The sequence below is a fragment of the Xenopus laevis genome, chromosome 7S (assembly GCF_017654675.1).
Source record: "Xenopus laevis strain J_2021 chromosome 7S, Xenopus_laevis_v10.1, whole genome shotgun sequence".
NCBI classification, from domain to species: Eukaryota; Metazoa; Chordata; class Amphibia; order Anura; family Pipidae; genus Xenopus; species Xenopus laevis.
In genome coordinates, this window is record NC_054384.1 from 66,700,231 (window position 1) to 66,720,595 (window position 20,365).

Genomic DNA, 20,365 nt, shown 5'->3' on the forward strand with positions numbered 1-20,365 from the left:
ATACACAATGTAAAGAAAACAAACCCAGGCTAATCAGGCAATACATCAAATCCACTCATGTCATACTGACTTGATGTTACTTATGTTACTTGAAATAATGTTTGGGTGGGTACAAGACTTGTCTGAGCATAATAGTGTTTGTCCATGTTTATGTCATCTTTACATGTGGATGCTCTGTATTTGAAGGGGTTGTTCACCTTTGAGTTAACTTTAAATATGATATAGAGAGTGATATTCTAAGACAATTTGCAATTGGTTTTCATGTTTTATTATTTGTGGGTTTTTTGAGTTATTTAGCTTTTTATTCAGCAGCTCTCCAGTTTGCAATGTCAGCAAACTGGTCGCTAGGGTCCAAATTACCCTAGCAACCATGAATTGATTTAAATGAGAGACTAAGTGGCGTAACTACCGGGGGAGCAGGGGTGCAATTGGACCAGTGCCTGCACCCCCGCAGGTGTGGAGGGGGGTGGGGAGGGCGGCCTCACAGCCGCCCCTATCTAGTTACGTTACTGGAGAGACTGGAATATGAATAGGGAAGGGTCTGAATAGAAAGAAGAGTAATAAAAAGTAGCAATAACAATAAATGTGTAGCCTTACAGAGCATTTGTTTTTAAAGGGGGTCAGTGACCCACATATGAAAGCTAGAAAGAGTCAGAAGAAGAAGGCAAATCATTTAAAAATAATAAAAAATAAATAATGAAGACCAATTGAAAAGTTGCTTAGAATAAGCCATTCTATAACATACTAAAAGTTAACTTAAAGGTGAACCACCCCTTTAATACTGCTTTAGTTCATTTTAAATACATCAGTGTCTGTCTCAAGCAGACAACAACATGCATACAAAATAAATGCTCAGTCTAGAATCTATTAACATGCCTCTTAAGAGCTTAAATACAGTACTTTGAAGGCTACAGTTTTGCTGAATAAGATAGCGGCCTAAGATAAATATTACTTTGAATATCGTATCCCTTCAAAATAGCAAACATATGCTGTGCATTTTTCTCAGGGACCTAAATATCCAACCACCTTTGAAATGAGAGACCAATCCTCTCAAAAATTGCAACATGAGATCTGCCTATTCATTTACAAAGCTTGTTCAAACATAGAATTAGAGATAAATTGCAGCAAACATGAAAATTCACGTCACTTCAGACAGATAACATTAAGTACAATGACAGCCACACTACACGGCTCTTCCAAAAAGTGGCCCCCAAATAAGTAAGACTTTCTACCAAATGACATTGATTTTTCATTTAGTGAGGCTTACACTTAAATATTTTTATAGATGAAATCCTGAGTAACTCTTGATACTATTAAACTGCTTTATATATCAGTTGGTGTAGTTGATACTTTACAATTTGCACTATTTCCACAACAATAAGTAAAACGAGTAAACGAGTATTTTTATTACAGCTCCTTTCACTGCATGACTAAAAACACTGAGCCGTGCTGCCACTTGCCACCATCAGATGGTGCATTATATTAAAGATCTACACCATGATCTAGTCTGAAAGACACACATTCTTCCTGCATTCTGATACTTAAGGTGATCAGCCTGTATTATTCCACTGGTCCAGTACTTAGCACATTTCCAGCATCCTTTTGCTAGGGAGGTAAGGCAGATGATGGTTCTGTATAAAATGCTGGTTTTGTTGATTCCATATTCAAACTATGAAATTAAAATATAGTATAAAAATATAGTCAAGTAGCTCAGTGCAGAGGGAGTATCCCAATTAGTTCCTCTCCAGATATTGCAGTTTGGGTCTTGAATTCCCATTACAGGTTTGCAAAGTCTTAAGTTCCAACTCTACATTCTAGATGAGGGGCCAGACAGCTCGTAGAACAAAACATAAGCATCACTACTTCTGACCTGACTGGAAGACATTGCAGTGACTCTGCAGGAGGGTAAAAGAAGTTGGTTAGAACTGTCATGTGGATTAAATAAATGGAATAATAAAATAAAAAGGCATGGTGGGTAAAGAAAAGCTGCCAAGACTATGACTAGTTTATATTTGTAATCAAACCAACACAAAAACAAAGTAATCATCTGTATGCACTGAACATTGTTTAGAGGAACAACAGAAGAGTAAGAGAAGAGAAAATAAGGAGGAGAGGTGTCAGGTGTATGTTGTGGGTTGACAGAAAGACATAAGAAATGTGGCCACTCTTTACCTAGAATCGTTAAATGTATACCACTCTCCGTTACTTGGGTTTTTGCAGTAGGCTGTGTAATGTCCTCCCATAGTGGTTCCAGAGTGATTGGATACAGCATAGAGATTATACGATGCATGAGCTGTAAGACAAGTCAGAGCAATGTAACCACTTAGCAGTCTCCATAGTTCAAAGCTATCAGTAAAATAGGCATAGCTGTGCTTTATATTTTTTAGTACATGAGTTTATGAAGATGTGAAACAAGCATAGACCTTGTTGTAAATCTTGGCAGCAGCAGTTAATGGTCAGTTAGTTCATATTATTTTTTATTGTTAGTGATTTGTTATTATTACCAGTTTTGCAAAGCATATGTTGAAACATGAGCCTATATAGAGTATAGAGATACTGTATTTAAGGTATTGTGGATTTTAGGTACTATACTGGGGACATTACAGGGCACCTATATTGGGAAATGGTGGAGGTGCATACCCAAATATTGCTCCTGTGCTTAGATAAAAACATATCAATATCAGTATCTAACTTACGGTTTGATTCTGAAGAGAATTCCCGCAGGTCCAGGTCTTTAAGAGGGAAACTCACAAATGTGGAGAGTTTGCCACTTCTGATGCGTCCTTCAGAAAATCGCTTAAGATCTAAATTAAAGTGAGTCAAGGAGTTTTGGGGACTTGGATTAAGAAAACTAACAAACGATCAATAATGTAGACCTAGAATAAAAAGGACGTATTATCTTTTAAAGTGTACATCTAAAATATCTGCAAGAGGGTTCTCCTAAATCCTTATGCCAAGAAACCAATCAGAACAACTGGCAGTGCTGTATAAGCAATGCAATTTAAAGGTATGAGTTCCAGAGGAAGAAGCGAAACTGAAAATTTTTACAAAGGGAATAGAGAATAGTAAACACCAAATCAAAAACTTGAGAATAGTGGATAAGGAACTAAAAGCATCTGTAATTCGAACACTGGGCATGTCACTTAGTTGAAAGTTGGGAAATGTGTGAGTGCAATCATGTGAATTCAGCATAAACACAAAGTTGGAAGGATACGAAGCACAAGAATTTTGGGAAATTTTTGGATGGTGAATTTCTTTGTGCACCTTCTGCGAGCTTTACATCTGCAGCATGTCTGAAAGGAAGAGATTTATATTTAGAGATTAGTAAAAGGTGACTGCTGTGAAAGTGAAGACTCTACAATATCTATATTCAGGTACATATATGTATACATTTATATAAAAACCAGCAGTGTCTACTCTACTTAGGACAAATTAAGGACCTGGATGCTATAGGAATATAATAAAAAGAACTACAGAACTTCCGTTTTACTGTTACAGAACATTAAAACAAGAAAAAGGTGTATTTAAAAAGGCAAGACTTTAATCTCCTTAGATCAGCACTGAATATCTAGGGGGTTATTTCCTAAAACTCTAAATGTTCTCATGATTTTATTAAAACAAATTCAACCAAACTCCACAATTTTACCTTATTTATCAATAAAATAACTCGAAAAATTTCATGTGGGAAATCATGAAAAATTTGAATCATACAACTTATTCAGAGTTGACACCTGAAAACTCAGAATTTTTCAGATTATCGCCCCAAAAACCACAACCATATCTGCCATTGACTTCTACATGACCTCGACAGGTTGAAAGGAGAAGGAAACCCCCTGGGCGCAAAAACCCTCCCCCCTCCCCTGTGTTGCTTCCCCTCCCTCCTCCCCCATGGCCTACCTGTCCCGCTGGGCAAATGCCCCTAACTTGTTACTTACCCTTCTGCGCAGGTCCAGTCCACGGAGTTCACAGATGCCATCTTCTCCCAATCGATCTTCTTCCTGCTTTGACAGGCGTTTTTGGCGCATGCGCAGTAGGAGCATTTCGCTGGTACGGATCTACTGCGCATGCGCCAAAAGCCACGAAGTGAAATCGGAAAACTTTGTGACTTTTGGCGCATGCGCAGTAGATCCGTACCGACGAAATGCTCCTACTGCGCATGCGCCAAAAACGCTGGTCAAAGCAGGAAGAAGATCGCTTGGGAGAAGATGGCGTCTGTGAACTCCGTGGACTGGACCTGCGCAGAGGGTAAGTAACAAGTTAGGGGCATTTGCCCAGCAGGACAGGTAGGCCAGGAGGGAGGACGGAGGGGAAGCAACACATGGGAGGGTTTTTGCGCCCAGGTGGTTTCCTTCTCCTTTAAGATGGAGTATTTTTGGTTTTGGACTTTTAGCAACTCCGGGGGTATAATAAATCTTGAAAATTTGAGTTATTTTTTCCCCTCACAAATATTTGTGTTTCCCCTTTGAAACCCCACGCAGAAAAGATTGGGTTTTAGTAAATAACCCCCTTTATCTACATGACAGGTATTGTGTTTAACCTCACTGCCAATTAGTGACTGGTTCATGAAATGACCCTCTTACCAGCCTAGAGAGACAACTTGGCTATTCAGTAGAAAGTGAGAGAAAGTGCAAACTCACTGGTTTTTCGTCACCATCTAAAACATCTTCCTTAGTAAAAAGTCGCATACAGTCTACGAGGGATACTTCAGAGGCACTCTTCTGTTGAAAAGGAAAAAAAGAAATTTATACAAATTACTCAGATGTTAAATAGAAATGGTTCTGCTGTGTAGAAGAATATTTTCTGGACATTTTCTTTTCCAAAGAAATGTATAATATGTTATTCTATAAGCCTCAGATACTATGGGGCCGATGCATCAAGGGTCGAATATCGAGGGTTAATTAACCCTCGATATTCGACTGGGAATTAAAATCCTTCGACTTTGAATATCGAAGTCGAAGGATTTTGCGCAAATAGTTCGATCGAATGATCGAAGGAATAATCGTTTGATCGAACGATTAAATCCTTCGAATCAAACGATTTGAAGGATTTTAATCCAACGATCGAAGGATTATCCTTCGACCAAAAAAACGTAGCCAAGCCTATGGGGACCTTCCCCATAGGCTAACATTGGGTTCGGTAGCTTTTAGGTGGTGAATTAGGGGGTCGAAGTTTTTTCTTAAAGAGACAGTACTTCGACTATCGAATGGTCGAATAATCGAACGATTTTTAGTTTGAATCCTTCGATTCGAAGTCAAAGTCGTAGTCGAAGGTCGAAGTAGCCCATTCAATGGTCGAAGTAGCCCAAAAAACACTTTGAAATTTGAAGTTTTTTTACTTCGAACCCTTCACTTGATGTTAATGAATTGGCCCCTATGTGTTTAGTAATTGTATCAAAAGTATCACTTTTGCAAAGTCTTGGGCCATGTGAGGCAATTACAGGCCACAGCCAGGTCTACCAGCAGAGATATACAGGTTCCTTGGTTGGTTTTGAAAATTTCCAGACTTAACATTTTTCTTAGCCTAGAACTTGACTCATCTTTGGAGCATTTCTTTTTTTGCACTAGCATAAGCAGCATAGTATTTATCACAACCAGTCTAGTAGTAATAAAGGGCAATCCCACAGTTATGAGACTCTATTCCAATGCAATGGTTTTTGCAAGCTATGATCAAGGTTTAAATGCAAAGTGAAATGAGTTCTAGTTGCAAAAAAAGGGATTTCCTACATGGGTGTAAAAAGCCTTTTCTATATGAAATTGGCAGTGATGAGAGGAACTAACCTTAGCTATTGGAAGTGAGAGGTCCCAAAATGGGTCAAACACAGTGGAACAGTATCCGCATTCTGTGCAGGTGAGGGAACTCTTCAGCTGGCCAACAAACAGTTCTGTAATTGGGAGAAAATATTTATAGAGTTAAGACATTGGGAGACATGCGATTTGCTGGTTCAGAGAAGGCATACAAGAAACCATTTTATTTATATAAACATGTCCTTAAAATCCTATGCAAGTGAAAAGAAAGCTGTAATATTGGACACCTGCAAACTATTGTGAGCTTTATTTTTACCTTCTGATAAGTATGGCAGACTTAACCAGTCAGGTGTGCAAATTCTTTAATGGTGAACAAATGAGACAAATGGTATATACGCATGCTTTAATACCCCAGATATTCCTGTTCATCTTTACTCGCGCAGTATCTGTCCATCCTGAAAGTCCCTGAAGGATTATTTTGGCATGTTTCTTTTTGTTGTACATTGGTGTAAGGCTGGGGATTCTACTTGGTGGCATTGGACCTTGTATTGGTCTTGTAACTGAATCTAAAACAATGGGAGCTATATGTATGGATGAGATCCAAAAATAGACTCTCCTTTATAGCATCCTTTATAGCCATTTTGCTATTTGTAGGTTTTCAACAGGACTGCACTAAAAAGTTTATTGTTTGCTGTGGCTTCACAGACATTAGAGTTTAAAAATCCTTAGTCCTTCCTTAGAAATGAGAGTGACTTCACAGCAGATGTTCCAGTCATAGAGAATACCATTATTTTTATGCATTTTAGCTAACGCTACTAGTTGATAAACACAGATTACTATCTAAAAACATAAATGTATCATACATTCATTCTGCTGTACACCTATTTACATGAGAAATAATAATATACAAATCTTCTTCTACTTTTGGGTTCGATCCCAAAGACAGTAAGCATATGTGAAAGATGCCTTTTGTGTTTGTAGGTCCGATTAATCATATCATTTGTTTCCTTGTTACTCAGTATTTTACTACAGGTATGGGATCTGTTATCTAGAATGCCTGGGGTTTTACAGATAATGTACATTAAATTAACCCAATAAAATGGTTTTGCCACCAATATGGATTAATGCTTAGTTACCATGTTTTATTATTTAAAAAAAATTAGAATTATTTGCTTAAAATGGAGTCTATGGGAGATGGTCTTCCAGTAATAATGAGCTTTCTGGATAATATTTTTTTGGATAAAGGAGCCCATACCTGTAATAAATTTTAATATAATTTAAAATAGTGATTAGCAGTGTAAGCCCACTGAAGCAGTAGAGTGTAAGTATTATTAAGTACAACTAACCTACAATTCTGCTGTCTTCCCTCTCCAGATATCGCTTCCACATCTGTTTGCCTTTCTCTGAGTCACTGAAAGAAGAAGGTAAAGGAAGATTAAAATGTATATAGTGAAAATTCCCCTTGTCAAAATCAAAACTGAAATCTTATTATTTAACTAATTATTTAAATTCTAATCATTTTCATAGTACAGGTATGGGACCTGTTATGTCGGGACCTGGGGTTTTCTAGATAATGGGTCTTTCCATAATTTGGATCTAGAAAATCATGTAAAGGTTAAATAGATTCAATGGGCGGGTTTTGCTTCCAATAAGGATTAAATATATCTTAGTTTGGATCAAGTACAAGGTACTGTTTTATTATTACAGAGAAAAAGGAAATCATTTTTAAAAATGTGGTTTATTTGGATAAAACTGAGTCTATGGGAGACGGCCTTTCTGTGATCCAGAGCTTTCTGGATAACAGGTTTCCGGATAACGGATCCCATATTGGTACTATAAGGCCATAATCAGTTTGATGAGAAAACTTTTATTTAATGGTTTATCACATGAAAACTCCACTGAAGTCAAAGGGAAAATCTAGAACTAAATTAGAATATATGTCTTTCTCATAGAATCTGGGCTTGGTCTAGAGGGCCATATCAGTAGCAAACATTTTACTATGGGTCAAATTCAATTTAATGGGAAACCCTATCTTGAGTTATCTGTAAATTTAATAGAGATCTATGGGGAACTATGGAATTTATTTTAATGAGATTTCTCATCAAATTGAACCTGTCACTGTGTATGGCACTCCTGTCTTCACCTGGACATAACATGATTGTACCCCTTTTGTGGCCAAAACTCCATGTTATGTTGAAGATGTAAATTCCTTTCTTCTAATCTGAATGTTAAGGTCAATGGTAAAACTATAAGGAAAGAAACCAAAATATGCTTGTAAATATGAGCAAAGGAGGGCTGTAATGTTTTTGGTTTGTTTGACATTGTGAAGCATATGGGTATGTTTGTTTTAGCAACAAGAAGTGCCATATAATACATGGGATTATAGATTGTAATAACATGAAAATACAGTTGCATAATGAAGAATGATCCACTTAATTATTATGGTAGGGCAGTGATGAAACCTTGTGCCTGGAAGGACTCCAGGTTTTAGCTCTGTTGTGTAAATGATTTCCCAAGGACGTTCTCTACACAACAGAGATTTATGCTGACAAGGTCAAACTGAGAAAAGATTTTATATCTCACAGTAGGCCTTTTTAGGCTAAGGCCACACTAGGCGATAGCGCCGCGATTTGACTCGCGGCGACTTTTCGCCGCGACTTTTAAGCCGCAATCGCTGGGGAAACTTTTGCGCTGGCGTCTATGGGGAATCGCGAAAAATCGCCAGCGTAAAAACACACGCGGCGATCTTTTCTCTACTGTCGCTCGAAATTGCCTCGCTAGGCGATTTCGAGCGACAATAGAAAAAAGATCGCCGCGTGTGTTTTTACGCTGGCGATTTTTCGCGATTCCCCATAGACGCCAGCGCAAAAGTTTCCCCAGCGATTGCGGCTTAAAACATATATTACTATATGTTTGTGCACCTCTCCCCCCTCCCAATAGATTGGTTCAATTAACCTGTGGCTGCACAATCAATTATCAGCCAAAATGAAAGTGGGGTAAATCTGAATTCTGGCCAGAAAATATGTTCCAACCCCGCAGATATATATATTGAATCAGTTCAATCTACCCATACATGTCTGCAGTTAACTTGTCAAATATCTAAATGTAATTATTGTGTAGTGGCCATTCAGATATCTTAGGAAAAGGACAGAAAGTACTCTCTTGATTACATATAACCAATACTCACGGCATATGGTCCAAATCCTGGCTAGAAGGTCTGGGTTTGACTGTCACCCTGTTTACTTCATTGTGTAAACCATCCAAGAGAAATCGTAGAAACTCCTGAGCATCTTGCTGGCTATGTAAATGGACAGACAAAAAACAAACTGTATTCACGGGTTTCAAACACATTTCAGCTTCCTAATGCTAACCATTCTTCTTGAAAGAATAATATATAGAAATATAAAAGTAGGCTAGCACAAAGTAGAAATAAAATAATTTTACTCAGGAAGCCATGAAATATGAAATGCAAAATATTGGTTGTAGTTTTTTCATTGCAAAAGCACCATTTGCAATATGGCAAATTATAAAGCTAGTCCAACAACCATACAGTTGGGTTCTAATTTACAATAAAACAGTATCTAAGGCTTCAAGTCAAAAGGCCCAACTGGGGCTCCCGTGAGCCAATCTCTATTCCTATACACATATACTTTTATGTATAGATATATATATAAAAGTTAGCTGTGCACTCTATTGCAATCTGAAAAAATGGTCTACTTTGTCAGAAGTGACTGATGGTGCATGAGACTAGATAGAAATAGGTAATAAATGTAATTAAAAAAATCTTCTCAATTGAGCACCAACCACCAATTCTTGTAAATGGAGGGACAATTCATAGGTTATAACAATCCATATATAATAAATTAATCTGCATCAATTCATAGATCATATCAATCATATGTATAAATCAATCTGATTACAAATTCATTATCAATGTATTTATATATATATATATATATATATATATATATATTATATATATAATATATAGCCTCTATATATGTAATTATGTATACAATACATAAAACTAACTGTAGCCCTCGAATGTCCCAGGGATCCCCAACCTTTTGAACCCGTGAGCAACATTCAGAAGTAAAAGGAGTTGGGGAGCAACACTAGTATGTAAAATGTTCTTGGGGTGCCAAATAAGTGCTATGATTGCCCATTTGGTAGCCCCTATGTGGATTGTAAACCTAGATTGAGACTCTGTTTGACAGTATAACTGGTTTTTATGCAATTAAAACTTGCCTCCAAGTCAGGATTTCAAAAATAAGCTCCTGCCTTGAGGCCACTGGGAGCAACATCCAAGGGGTTGGAGAGCAACATGTTGCTCATGAGCAACTGGTTGGGGATCACTATCTAATAAGACATCTGAGCAGGTATTAGGGCCATCACATAACCAGGTAGAAGATTTCATAGTCTCCTCACAGTGAAGAACTATTTGCATAGCTTTTGTCCTTTGTTTCCCTGGTTGTTTGTCCAAAATGTCCTCTTATGTATTCCTAAAGAGCTGCCCGCTTTGAACTCCTTTGAGCTCATTATTATACTATAGATAACATTGTACTACATACTCCAGGTGGAATCTGTTAAAATGAACTATGAAAGCCCATAGCAGGTGATTTAGACTTAGTAGCTGCATTTATATATGACCATCATTAAATTGTGGTGTGATTCTACCCTATGTGATTTGTGACTCAGGGTCGGATATATTAAAGACTAAATTGTAAATCCAGTTTAATCTGGGTAACTATAAAGATGATTGTCCTGTATCCTGGCTATGTAGAGAATTTCAATGCTAAAACTATTCTCTTGCCTGTTAACATTCCCAGTTGAAATCTCTGCTCATTTCTGACCTTGCCTAAAATAAGTTTACACCTCCCCTTGATCCACCATAAATTAAACTTATCTACCTTTATCACTACATTGTATTACCTGCACACCTCTACCACCCAATTACAGGTCTGTCCTAAGAAACCCAAGAATGATTACAGGTACTTTACTGGCCTAACACATGCTTCTTGTCCAGGGCCAGATTCATTTGGAGGAGAAAACCTTTTCTTATTCCAGATTTTGTCATCAACTTTAGTGAGTTTTTATGTGATAAACCACAAGTTTTCCTCATGGAATTCGTTTTTTAAAATTTACAAACCAAACGGGAATTAGTACCAAAAGTTTACTCTCTTAAATATTGGTTTGCATAATATACAGTTAAAAGTATATAGGTAGGTAGGCAAACTAGTCTTCTGGATAAAATGGTGGCAATTTAAAAAAAGTTTGTAACTAGCGTCAGGCAAATATGAAAAAAAGACTATACAAAGATTGTATTTGCTTACTTATATCCCATGAAGCGAGGTGCATATCGCTGTATTTGGGTTTTGAACTCAGATGGGCTCACCACTTCATTGGCTGAACTAGTCCAAATTGCCTGGAGCAATTGTGCAAATTCTGTAATAATAAGAATCAAATCAGTTATAATGCATATCCCCAATTCTGCAATTGTCTTATCAGTTTATGTTTTTGTATCAATGTGAAATGGTGCTTGTGAGTTTTATATTGTCATTTAAATGTTTAGTACTAATTTTTGAAAATGTCTTACCTTCCATAATTGCAGTATTACATTTCTTCGAGCTGAGATCCCGACGATATGAATTCTGCTGACAATAATCTCTTAAATCCTTTGTATTGCTCAAACACTGAAGTATGGAGTTCATAAAACACTGGGGTAAAAATAAAGCAGGTGTAAGAGAGATGGAGAGAGAAACTGGTATGCTCGAGAAAATGTTGGAAAAACCCCCCGAATAAAGACTTACCGTATTACCCAGATTCCGAAGGCCCACCAGACCCTGCACATGTTTGGAGGACTGCAAAACAAAGAAAGGTGTTGTCTTGTAAAGGCTTAATCAAATGATTCACAAGATTAGGTGGCAACATGAACAGATTATTTACTAAGCTCCGAATACCCGTTAAATTCACCCTCCCGGAACGTAATCTAATCAAAAAAATTTGACTTGATTTTTAAATTTTTTTAATAATACTTTTTTAATTAAAAATTCTAATCTTATAAAGTGGGCAAAATCTTTATGCAATCTCCACAATCGATTCTCTTCTTAGGAAAAATTTATTAAACTCGGGGAGGGCATTCAATAAATAAGGTCCTTTGCATATCTACTCACAACATTGCATCTCCTGTAGGGACCTGTCAGCGGAGGATCTGATAGTAATATAAAATCGTCTAATGGAGGAAGAGTCCATTATGAATATTTTTTGGGGTCTTGAGGCTTGTTCTTTTTGTGAGAGGCCATGGCACGGACTCACATTGGAGGGGACTCTATTGGACCAATTGGGCCAGATTAGGGCCTCGCACCTCTGGGGGCCCCTTTGCACACCACAAGCGTGCGAGACACATACAGATAAATAATTACCCTTTCAGCATAACATTTGTTATTGCTCGCCTCGCGCCTGCCCACTACAACTATTCTCGTAGAGTTCCAGACCCATCCTTCCTAAATCCATAGGCGTACCAGCCACCCCCAACTTCGAAGACTACACAGAACAGCCTTACTTCTCAGCGCCAACTTTTCCAGTAGGTAACTAGCGCCCTTGCCTTCCTATCCTTCTCTTAACTCTTATTTTAGGCCCAGTATTTCCTCCTCCAATCCGTTTGACTAAAGGGTAACATGCCTGCCCCAAATAGTTTCAAAATCCAAATGCCTGCTCCCCAAGCACTCGCCAATCTAGCCCAGCCTGAGAAACTTCAATATTACATTACTTGCCATGAGATTGGACGTCTCCCTACTATTTTTTCGTTCCCCTTCCTCCTTGTCTCCTTTAACTTGTTTGTTTCTCTCTCTCCTCTAAGCCTTATAGGTCGTGTGTGCGCCACAACTTCAATGTATTTGTTCAAAATCCCTCGGCTCACTACTCTTCTGTCTGGTCCATGGATATCTACTCTGTCTTCATTGCCGCTTTCTTTGTCTCTCTCTTTCGGTTTAGGGTGGGCCTCTCGGTTGTCTGTCGGTGGTAACTAGCTCTATTTTGTCACTGCTCTGCTTTATATTTTTATCATTGACCTAAATACTTTAGGTGGTCTGCTCTAAGGTTAATATAGGGCCGCCATACAACGCTTATTGAGTGTCAGGTCGGCACAGCTTCTATAATACCTCCCTATCAACATTTTGGCACTCCCCTTAATAGTTCGTAAGGGGCCCCACACATTCATCTGGAGTGAGGGACTAAGGTTCACTCTGTCTTTTCTTGAGGACAAAGGTTCACTTTCCCTCACCCAAGGCAAGTTGATTCAGATTTTTACCGGATAGACTATTAAGGCTTGATCAAAAAATCAGTATAAACAAATTTCGGAGATTTCCGGGGAAAATTCACAAATATATTGGTTTCTCTCACCTTTCTCCGCTGATAAAGAAAGGAAAATTTTACATTTCTTGTGGGTTTGTGTATGGCCCTTTTTTCTCCTTTGCAAAGTTCAATAATTTGGTTCGGTGTAAATATTGTTGATATATACTGTTAAATTACCAGAAGCTACGTTGTAATTAAAAACCCCGCTATCATATAGGTATTAGTAGATTCAAGAGGTTCTTGTCACTGTAAGCTGTGGGTTTTGACAAAGCCGTTCCATGGTGAGCACCCCCCATCTCGTTAGAATTTTGAACTATTGAATTAACTTTTAATCGTTTTTCATTGTAAATTCTTGTTCTCACATCGTGTATACCAACTTTGAATCTCAGATTTTCATCATTTACTGCCCCTCATCTTATAGGATTCTGCTGTTGTGCGATTACATACACTAGGGCTAATCAGATTAACATATGGTAAAAATTAATAATTCTAATGATCGTTTGTACAGAAACGACCTACATACCATTCAACATAAAACAATAATCCGCATGTTCTATTACACACCCTAATTGCCATATAAACGACAAGCGAGGAAACCAAAACAACAGAACAAAATCATTTTGAGCCTTTTACTAAAATGATTTTGTGTAAGGGGTCAGTTGCAAATCTAGGCAGACATATAATGATCAGATTTAGTAAGAGCAAGTGAGCACAGTGACGTGAGTAGGGAGTTAAGTGGTGACCTGATTGTAGTGTCAGCCAAGAATTCCAAGAATTCATTCTCTCCTGGCTGCTAACTGCTTTTTCTCCTTGTAAATGGTAATGATATGTTGCTTACTACAATCTACTACTACATCTGCCAGAATGGAGCATGGGTGGTGCTGGCAGAGAAGTCACTGCAATTAATTAATTAATGTACAATTCCTGTAAGTGAATGAATGCAACTATTAGCATAGTCTATTTGGACAACTGTCAACGATATTGGCTTGATTAGCCTTATGGCAGCGTTACCTTTTTAATTTTTGGAGAACTTGAGACATGCTTCAAGGGGGGGGGGGGGATAAAAATGGGTCAGAGAGCAAAAGACAACCTGCCATAACGCTTTTTACTAGTGGCTGACTAAGAGGAGAAGTAAGGTTCTGCTTATGAGGTTGTGCCTGTGCCACACCCAAAGCTTTAGCAACACACCTTCTAGGCATTGTGCAGTGGAGGAGGAGAGTGGTTTTCCAATTAATTTCAGGCCAGCACCACATAGGGACTGGCACCTATTACCGTAGAGCGTCATAATCGGGGTTTCGCGACCTGGGGAGGGACAAGGTAAAAAATGTTGGAATCGAACACCCTTCCCTCGCAAGCTCGCAGTGGAGCAAATACCCTGTTGCATTCCCAAGTCTGCTTCCGCCCTAGTTAAAGCAGACTTTATGGTACATTGCATGCCTCCCTCTCATACTTTTGCTGTCCTAGGCCTGGGCCTTTGTGGCCTCACCCCAAATTCTGGCCTGGGCATGTGCCTCTTCTGCCTAACCCTAAGTTCGGCCTTGCGTCAGGCACTCAGTGCTTTGCAGGTCTCCTTCATTTGCATTCATATATTGTCCTACAGGCTTGTACTCCTGCCATCTGTACACTGGTCTGTGTATTAATAATTTCTCTTTAGAGCTGAAGCTGGGAAATGAGATTTATTTATCGCACTGTGCAGCAGAGGTTAACTCTTGCTCGGATTATCTACAGGTTTGTTCTTTCCCACCTCCTACCACTTCAGATGTGCAAACTGGAATTAGCTGGTCCTCGCAAAGTATTCAACAGGGTCACAGAGTCCAAAGCGTGAGAAGGTTGCTGGGATGATAAGAATTTTCTGAGGGTAATAACTAGTTTAAATCTTGCACAAAACTTAGTAGGGATTGGCAGGGTTTCGGGGATGTAAAATCACACTTTTTTATATTTTCTTCTGCATGAATCAGTTAATGAATCTTAATGGATTATATATTATGTATGCAGCACTCAGATATTGCTTATACATAATGTAACAGCTGGACCCATGAATACCTACACGTTGTATTAAACTCTTACTACTGCCTTCCCAGTTATTGTAGGGCCCAGAGACAATGTGCATCAGGCCATTTTTTTGATCCAGTTCCGAAATCAGGACACATACGAGAGAGCTCTCTGAGTCCTACAATTCTGGGGTTCCCTTTGCAGAAAGTGAGGGAGCAAATCTGACCTTGAGCCAGGGGCAGGATTGAGAGCATTCTGTTGACACTTATACCTTTAGCTATAAAGGCTGATAACTTCGCCCACCCTATGAAATCTGTCAAGCTTTTCTTGTAATGTTTTGTGAACCCCACTAGAAATAGAAAAACCCCATGTATCTATATATGACTTTATTTATAAAGCCCTACATGGATATGTAGCATCGTATAATCTTACAATACAAACAAGTACACACAGGGAACATTAAAATAAATTAAATATCTAAGTACTGTATAAATATGGTACGAGTAACAGAAGGAAGGAGGTCCCTGCCAGTAGAGTTTACAATCCGCTTTGCAGGTGACATATGTAACATTTACTACTGAATGGTAACAGCTTGGTGCCATTCATTGATCTCCTAAAAGACCCTGGCATTACATACAAATGGCTCAAAATCCAGTTTGCCACACCATATGATTGAATTCATATTTCTGGTGCAGAGAGAAACATTCTATATGCCAATCAGTTGCTCACAGTGGAAGGAAACTGGCTCTCTAGGGAAGCATTAAGTTAAGTTAAGTGCTGGCTTTATTAGTCCCTTTTATAATTTCATTGATTTAAAGGTTTTTCCATAACACTGAAAGTTTTTTGGAGCACTTAAAACATCATAAGCCTTCACAAAAGACAATACTGCATCCTCTCCAATGCTGTCAAATGTATTCGTGAACATGCTATAATTTTGCAGCATTTATATTCCTAATTTAATATTCACAAACTACCACCTTACTGTCCCAACCAACCTGTTAAAACTGTTGTACCAAAATAAATAAGTTGAAAGTTGCTAAACCAGGCAATGCCCTTTAACTAGTGAATATACAGTGAGGTCTGTGGATCATTCAGATTGCACGTAAGCAGAGAATCTACATAACGCGGATGAAGTTTAAACTCTGACCTTGCACATTTCGTTTGACTTTGCTAATTGTAATTAGGAGAATTAAGATGTCTCTTTCACAACTACTATTTCCTTATTCTGTGGATAATATCACCAAATCGTTTAGCTCATTATGTAGGTATCTTACCTTTGCTCTGTGGAGCACAAACTCCACAATGCTGGAAAGTATGACTGTCCCAGGTATTTGGGGCTCCCTGCCGGCACCCATGCCATGTATTCTTACAGTGTGGGTACGCATTGTGAGTTTGGTAAGGCTGATGAAATTCTCAGATAAAGGCTGAGGAAATTCTCAGATAAATTCCAACTTCTGGATTACTCCTTCTTATGTCTTGGGCTGTACTCTAACGAATGAACTAATCCTGGTTCTGCATTGAAGCTGGATCTAGGAAATTACTTTATATTTATGCAGTTTTCATTTCAGAAGCTTTTCTTGAAATAATATTAAGATTTGATATCCAATTTTTAGTGCGGCTGATCTGCAGAGAAGCAGGATTACTAATTCCTAGTGTAAGATTCCTGGCTTTTCAAAGAGGCACAGACTGACCTGTTTCCCCACTAGATATCACTGCCTCAGCAGGAGGAGACGGCTGCATGTGGAATTTGACAAGTTCCTGACGTCAGTTGGGAGGACTAGGAATACATAATGAGCACATAGTGATCTCTTCCTGGGAGGTGTGTCACCTGCTTATTCATGACACAGAGATGTATTTGTGTGCGGTAGTGCCAGAGAACACAGACCTACTTAATTGACAGCAAAAGTTGAATTGGTTTTGCCCAATGTGTCCAAGAATAAAGGAATATTTATATTTCAGGAAGAAAAGAAATCAGATAAAATATAATGATAATAAAAGAATGCAGGAAAAATGTGCTGACAGAGGTTATGCAGCATGTTGTGGGTATGTCTAATAGTACCAGTAAATGCTCTGTTCATAGTCATTAAAAGGTCTCAGAATGTCATGGTGTCTCCTATATAAGTATTATATCCTGCTCTGTCAGTCAAACTGTATCAGGGTTTTTGGCTTTTGATCAGTGACTAAATGTGCTGACAGAGGTTATGCAGCATGTTGTGGGTATGTCTAATAGTACCAGTAAATGCTCTGTTCATAGTCATTAAAAGGTCTCAGAATGTCATGGTGTCTCCTATATAAGTATTATATCCTGCTCTGTCAGTCAAACTGTATCAGGGTTTTTGGCTTTTGATCAGTGACTGGCACTATCTAGTGCAAGACAAACTCACAATACACATTCTACTAAAAATGTGTAATTGCATATAATATTAATGGTACATGTATGGCCAGCCTCGGCTATATGCACATATAGTCTGGCAGATATTTATTTATATAAATATTATGGGAGTATGTCATAAATGGGGTTCTTAGCCAAACCATCAGGCAAGAGCTTCCAAAAAGCAACATCAGCACAAGCACAATTATTTGTCGGTAGCATTGGGGTTTCTATAAGCAAGCAGCTGCACACATGCATAACATTACCATGCACATTGAGTGAAGGCCTTTAGCCAGTGGTATGGAAACAGTGGCAAACAAAAGCTTCTGTCCATCTCTCATTGACCCTAATATAATTGAATGTAAAGTGCCGAGTCTGACACCCAAGAAGGGCAACAGCCAGGACATCAGCACCAACATACACAATTGATTGTTTTGGAGCTGAGGACAGAAGTGCCATTGGCTGCTTCCTATTTTAGCACAATAATGCCCATGTACACAGAGCTAGATCTGTACAGAATTGCTATGATTAGATGGGAGAAGAAGCACTTTACTGCTTGCATAGAAAACTATCCTTAGCCCAAGTGGACACCTTTGTGATTAATTAGAACACCTCCTACAAGCCCAGCCTGAACCTCAACATCAGCCTGCACTGTTGTCATGTCTGGACGCAGGTGAATATCCAGCAGGTAGAAGCCTATATGCTGGGGAACTCATATAACACATATTAATTGCAGGATTAACAACAGAAGCCATGTTAAAGTGAATGAAGATTAAATGAATTAAAGCAAACAAATAAACAGAAGTGCGAAACTGAAAAACCAAACTCCAGATACAGGTTTGGGTTGAGACAGAAGACTGAGTGGATTCCAGTAAGGTCAAACCAGGAGATCCACAGAAAATGAGTATCGGATGGGAACAGGAGAGCAGGAGACCAGAACCAGGAAGGGATCATAGGTACAAAGGCAGGAAACACAGGAATCATGAATCAAGGGCTAGATCAGACTAGGAGCTCAGATGATCAAGCACCATGTGCTGCAAGTAGCCGTCATCTAAGCACATGATGTTAACTGGGTAGGTGGAGGCAGATGTTCAGGGAGCGATATCTGATATATAGTAGTACCAGCCAATCCTAACTTCCCCAATGGCTCTGAAGGAAACCACACATTCTGACTACCAAGCAGGCCAGTGTTCAAATCCCAGATAGTCCTGACAGCTAATTTGAATTTCAAAGTTAATCTTTCTATTAAAAAAAAACATTTCTAATCTATAACAATATACAACATACATGAGCGGTAAGGCATACGCTAAATGCTCTCACAGACTTTGCTTTCTCTTTCCCAGGGACGTATGTATAGATGCAAAGGATGAACGTGTAGATAGGAAATAACTAATATCAGATTGTCCTAAAATGTCCTTTAAAAAGTACACTTTACCCATAAGTAACATAACTAATTCTTACTAATTGCCTGAAGCCCTCCCTTTGTTGTTAAACTAGATCCCACTAAGAATTTACGAAGGATGATGAGAGTTGTAGATTAGTAGCAGCAGTATAAAGAGTTTAATCCCATCAGAAGACTGCTGTTCAGGTATTGGAACCTTATCTAGAACCCCATTATCCAGAAAGCTTCAATTTTGCAAAACAATTCCAAGCAAATGATTATAATTTGTATAAATTATTTCCTTTTTCTCTAAATTGATAAAACAGTACCTTGATCCTAAATAAGCTGTATGAATCCATATTTGTGGCAGAGGATTCCTATTGGGTTGATTTCATGATTAAATGATTTTTATCAGACATAAGGTCTGGTGATTCAAATTACAAAAATCATCAGGTCCCAAGCATTCCAGATAATAGAATCTATACCTATATACTGTATCTTGTTTAACAATCTTTTAGCAAAAGAAAATATATATAAAACTAAATAAAATTCAACAAATCCACTTGTGCTAAAGGCTGAAATGATTTATCTGAAGATATGTAAAGTTAGTTATAAACTGAATTAAAAAAATCGATAATTTCTACAATTCATTGTTAAATTCCCTTTCCATAGAATCTATGACTTTATGTATGCGGTATCTGGGTCTAAAATCCACATACTGTTTATGATAAGGATTGCCAAAATTCTGTTCCCCCCCATTCCATTTCCAATTAAAAAGAGGAACATAAGGCTAGGCAGAATCTTCTCCTGTACATCTTTCATGGAAAAAGTGATTATCAGTGTACAGGTTTTGATTCCCAGAATGTTGCGTCAATAGGACATGTCCAGTAATTTACTTGAAATGCCTAATACTCATTTAATGTGTTTATGATGAGTGATTATAAACACAATGCTTCAGGTTACTGCAGCAACACAGGCTGCACTCCTGGATTCCCAATAACCGACTCCATGTACTGTTGTTTTCAGGGTAAAAGCTAAATTGCTGATGGCAAAGTTTAGGCTACTGATGGGAAACCAGCCCAATCTGCTTTTATACTTTGAGGAAATTGTCCTTAAATGAACAAAGCAGATATGTCTGGTTTGTACAGTGTAGATTTCTTTGTACAAAAAGCTGCCACTTTATTTGTCTGTTAAGGCAAATATAATATGAATATACGAAAAAGACGATGCGGCTAATGGCGGAGCTCACCCGTGTCACGCCGGCTCCTGCTCAGTCGCAGCTCTCGCAATACATCGGCTCCTTCCAGCCGGCTTCACTCACACTCCAGTGGTATCGCTGCGGAGCGCCGTTCAAAGCAAAAACGGAGTCTGGCGTTTGAATATCAAATCTTTGGCTTTATTGAGCGCATTAAAATTGTGGAGGGGGATTTACATCTAACGCGTTTCGTGTCAGTGAACCTGACACTTCATCATTCATAATATGAATATACTATGAATTTATATATTATAAAAAGAGCTTTGTGA

The 20,365-nt window shown here is 38.4% G+C and overlaps 1 protein-coding gene across 3 annotated transcripts in view; it reads right to left on the reverse strand.

Annotated features, from left to right (window-relative positions):
- Window positions 1-659: 659 nt before the first annotated feature.
- usp2.S (ubiquitin specific peptidase 2 S homeolog) overlaps window positions 660-20,365 on the reverse strand; it is a 43,888-nt gene continuing 24,182 nt past the window's right edge. For 2 of the 3 annotated variants that reach the window (XM_041571329.1, XM_018227781.2), the window contains exons 3-13: window positions 11,555-11,605; window positions 11,341-11,461; window positions 11,078-11,189; window positions 8,932-9,042; window positions 7,091-7,155; window positions 5,778-5,881; window positions 4,638-4,718; window positions 3,215-3,293; window positions 2,697-2,804; window positions 2,173-2,293; window positions 660-1,895 (exon numbers count right to left, since the gene is read on the reverse strand). In XM_041571329.1, coding sequence (XP_041427263.1) covers window positions 1,808-1,895; window positions 2,173-2,293; window positions 2,697-2,804; window positions 3,215-3,293; window positions 4,638-4,718; window positions 5,778-5,881; window positions 7,091-7,155; window positions 8,932-9,042; window positions 11,078-11,189; window positions 11,341-11,461; window positions 11,555-11,605 — 1,041 coding nt within the window. In that variant the 3' untranslated portion in view covers window positions 660-1,807. Of the gene's footprint in view, window positions 1,896-2,172; window positions 2,294-2,696; window positions 2,805-3,214; window positions 3,294-4,637; window positions 4,719-5,777; window positions 5,882-7,090; window positions 7,156-8,931; window positions 9,043-11,077; window positions 11,190-11,340; window positions 11,462-11,554; window positions 11,606-16,363; window positions 16,838-20,365 lie in introns of those variants that run through there. The other variant, XM_018227782.2, reaches the window with a different exon arrangement.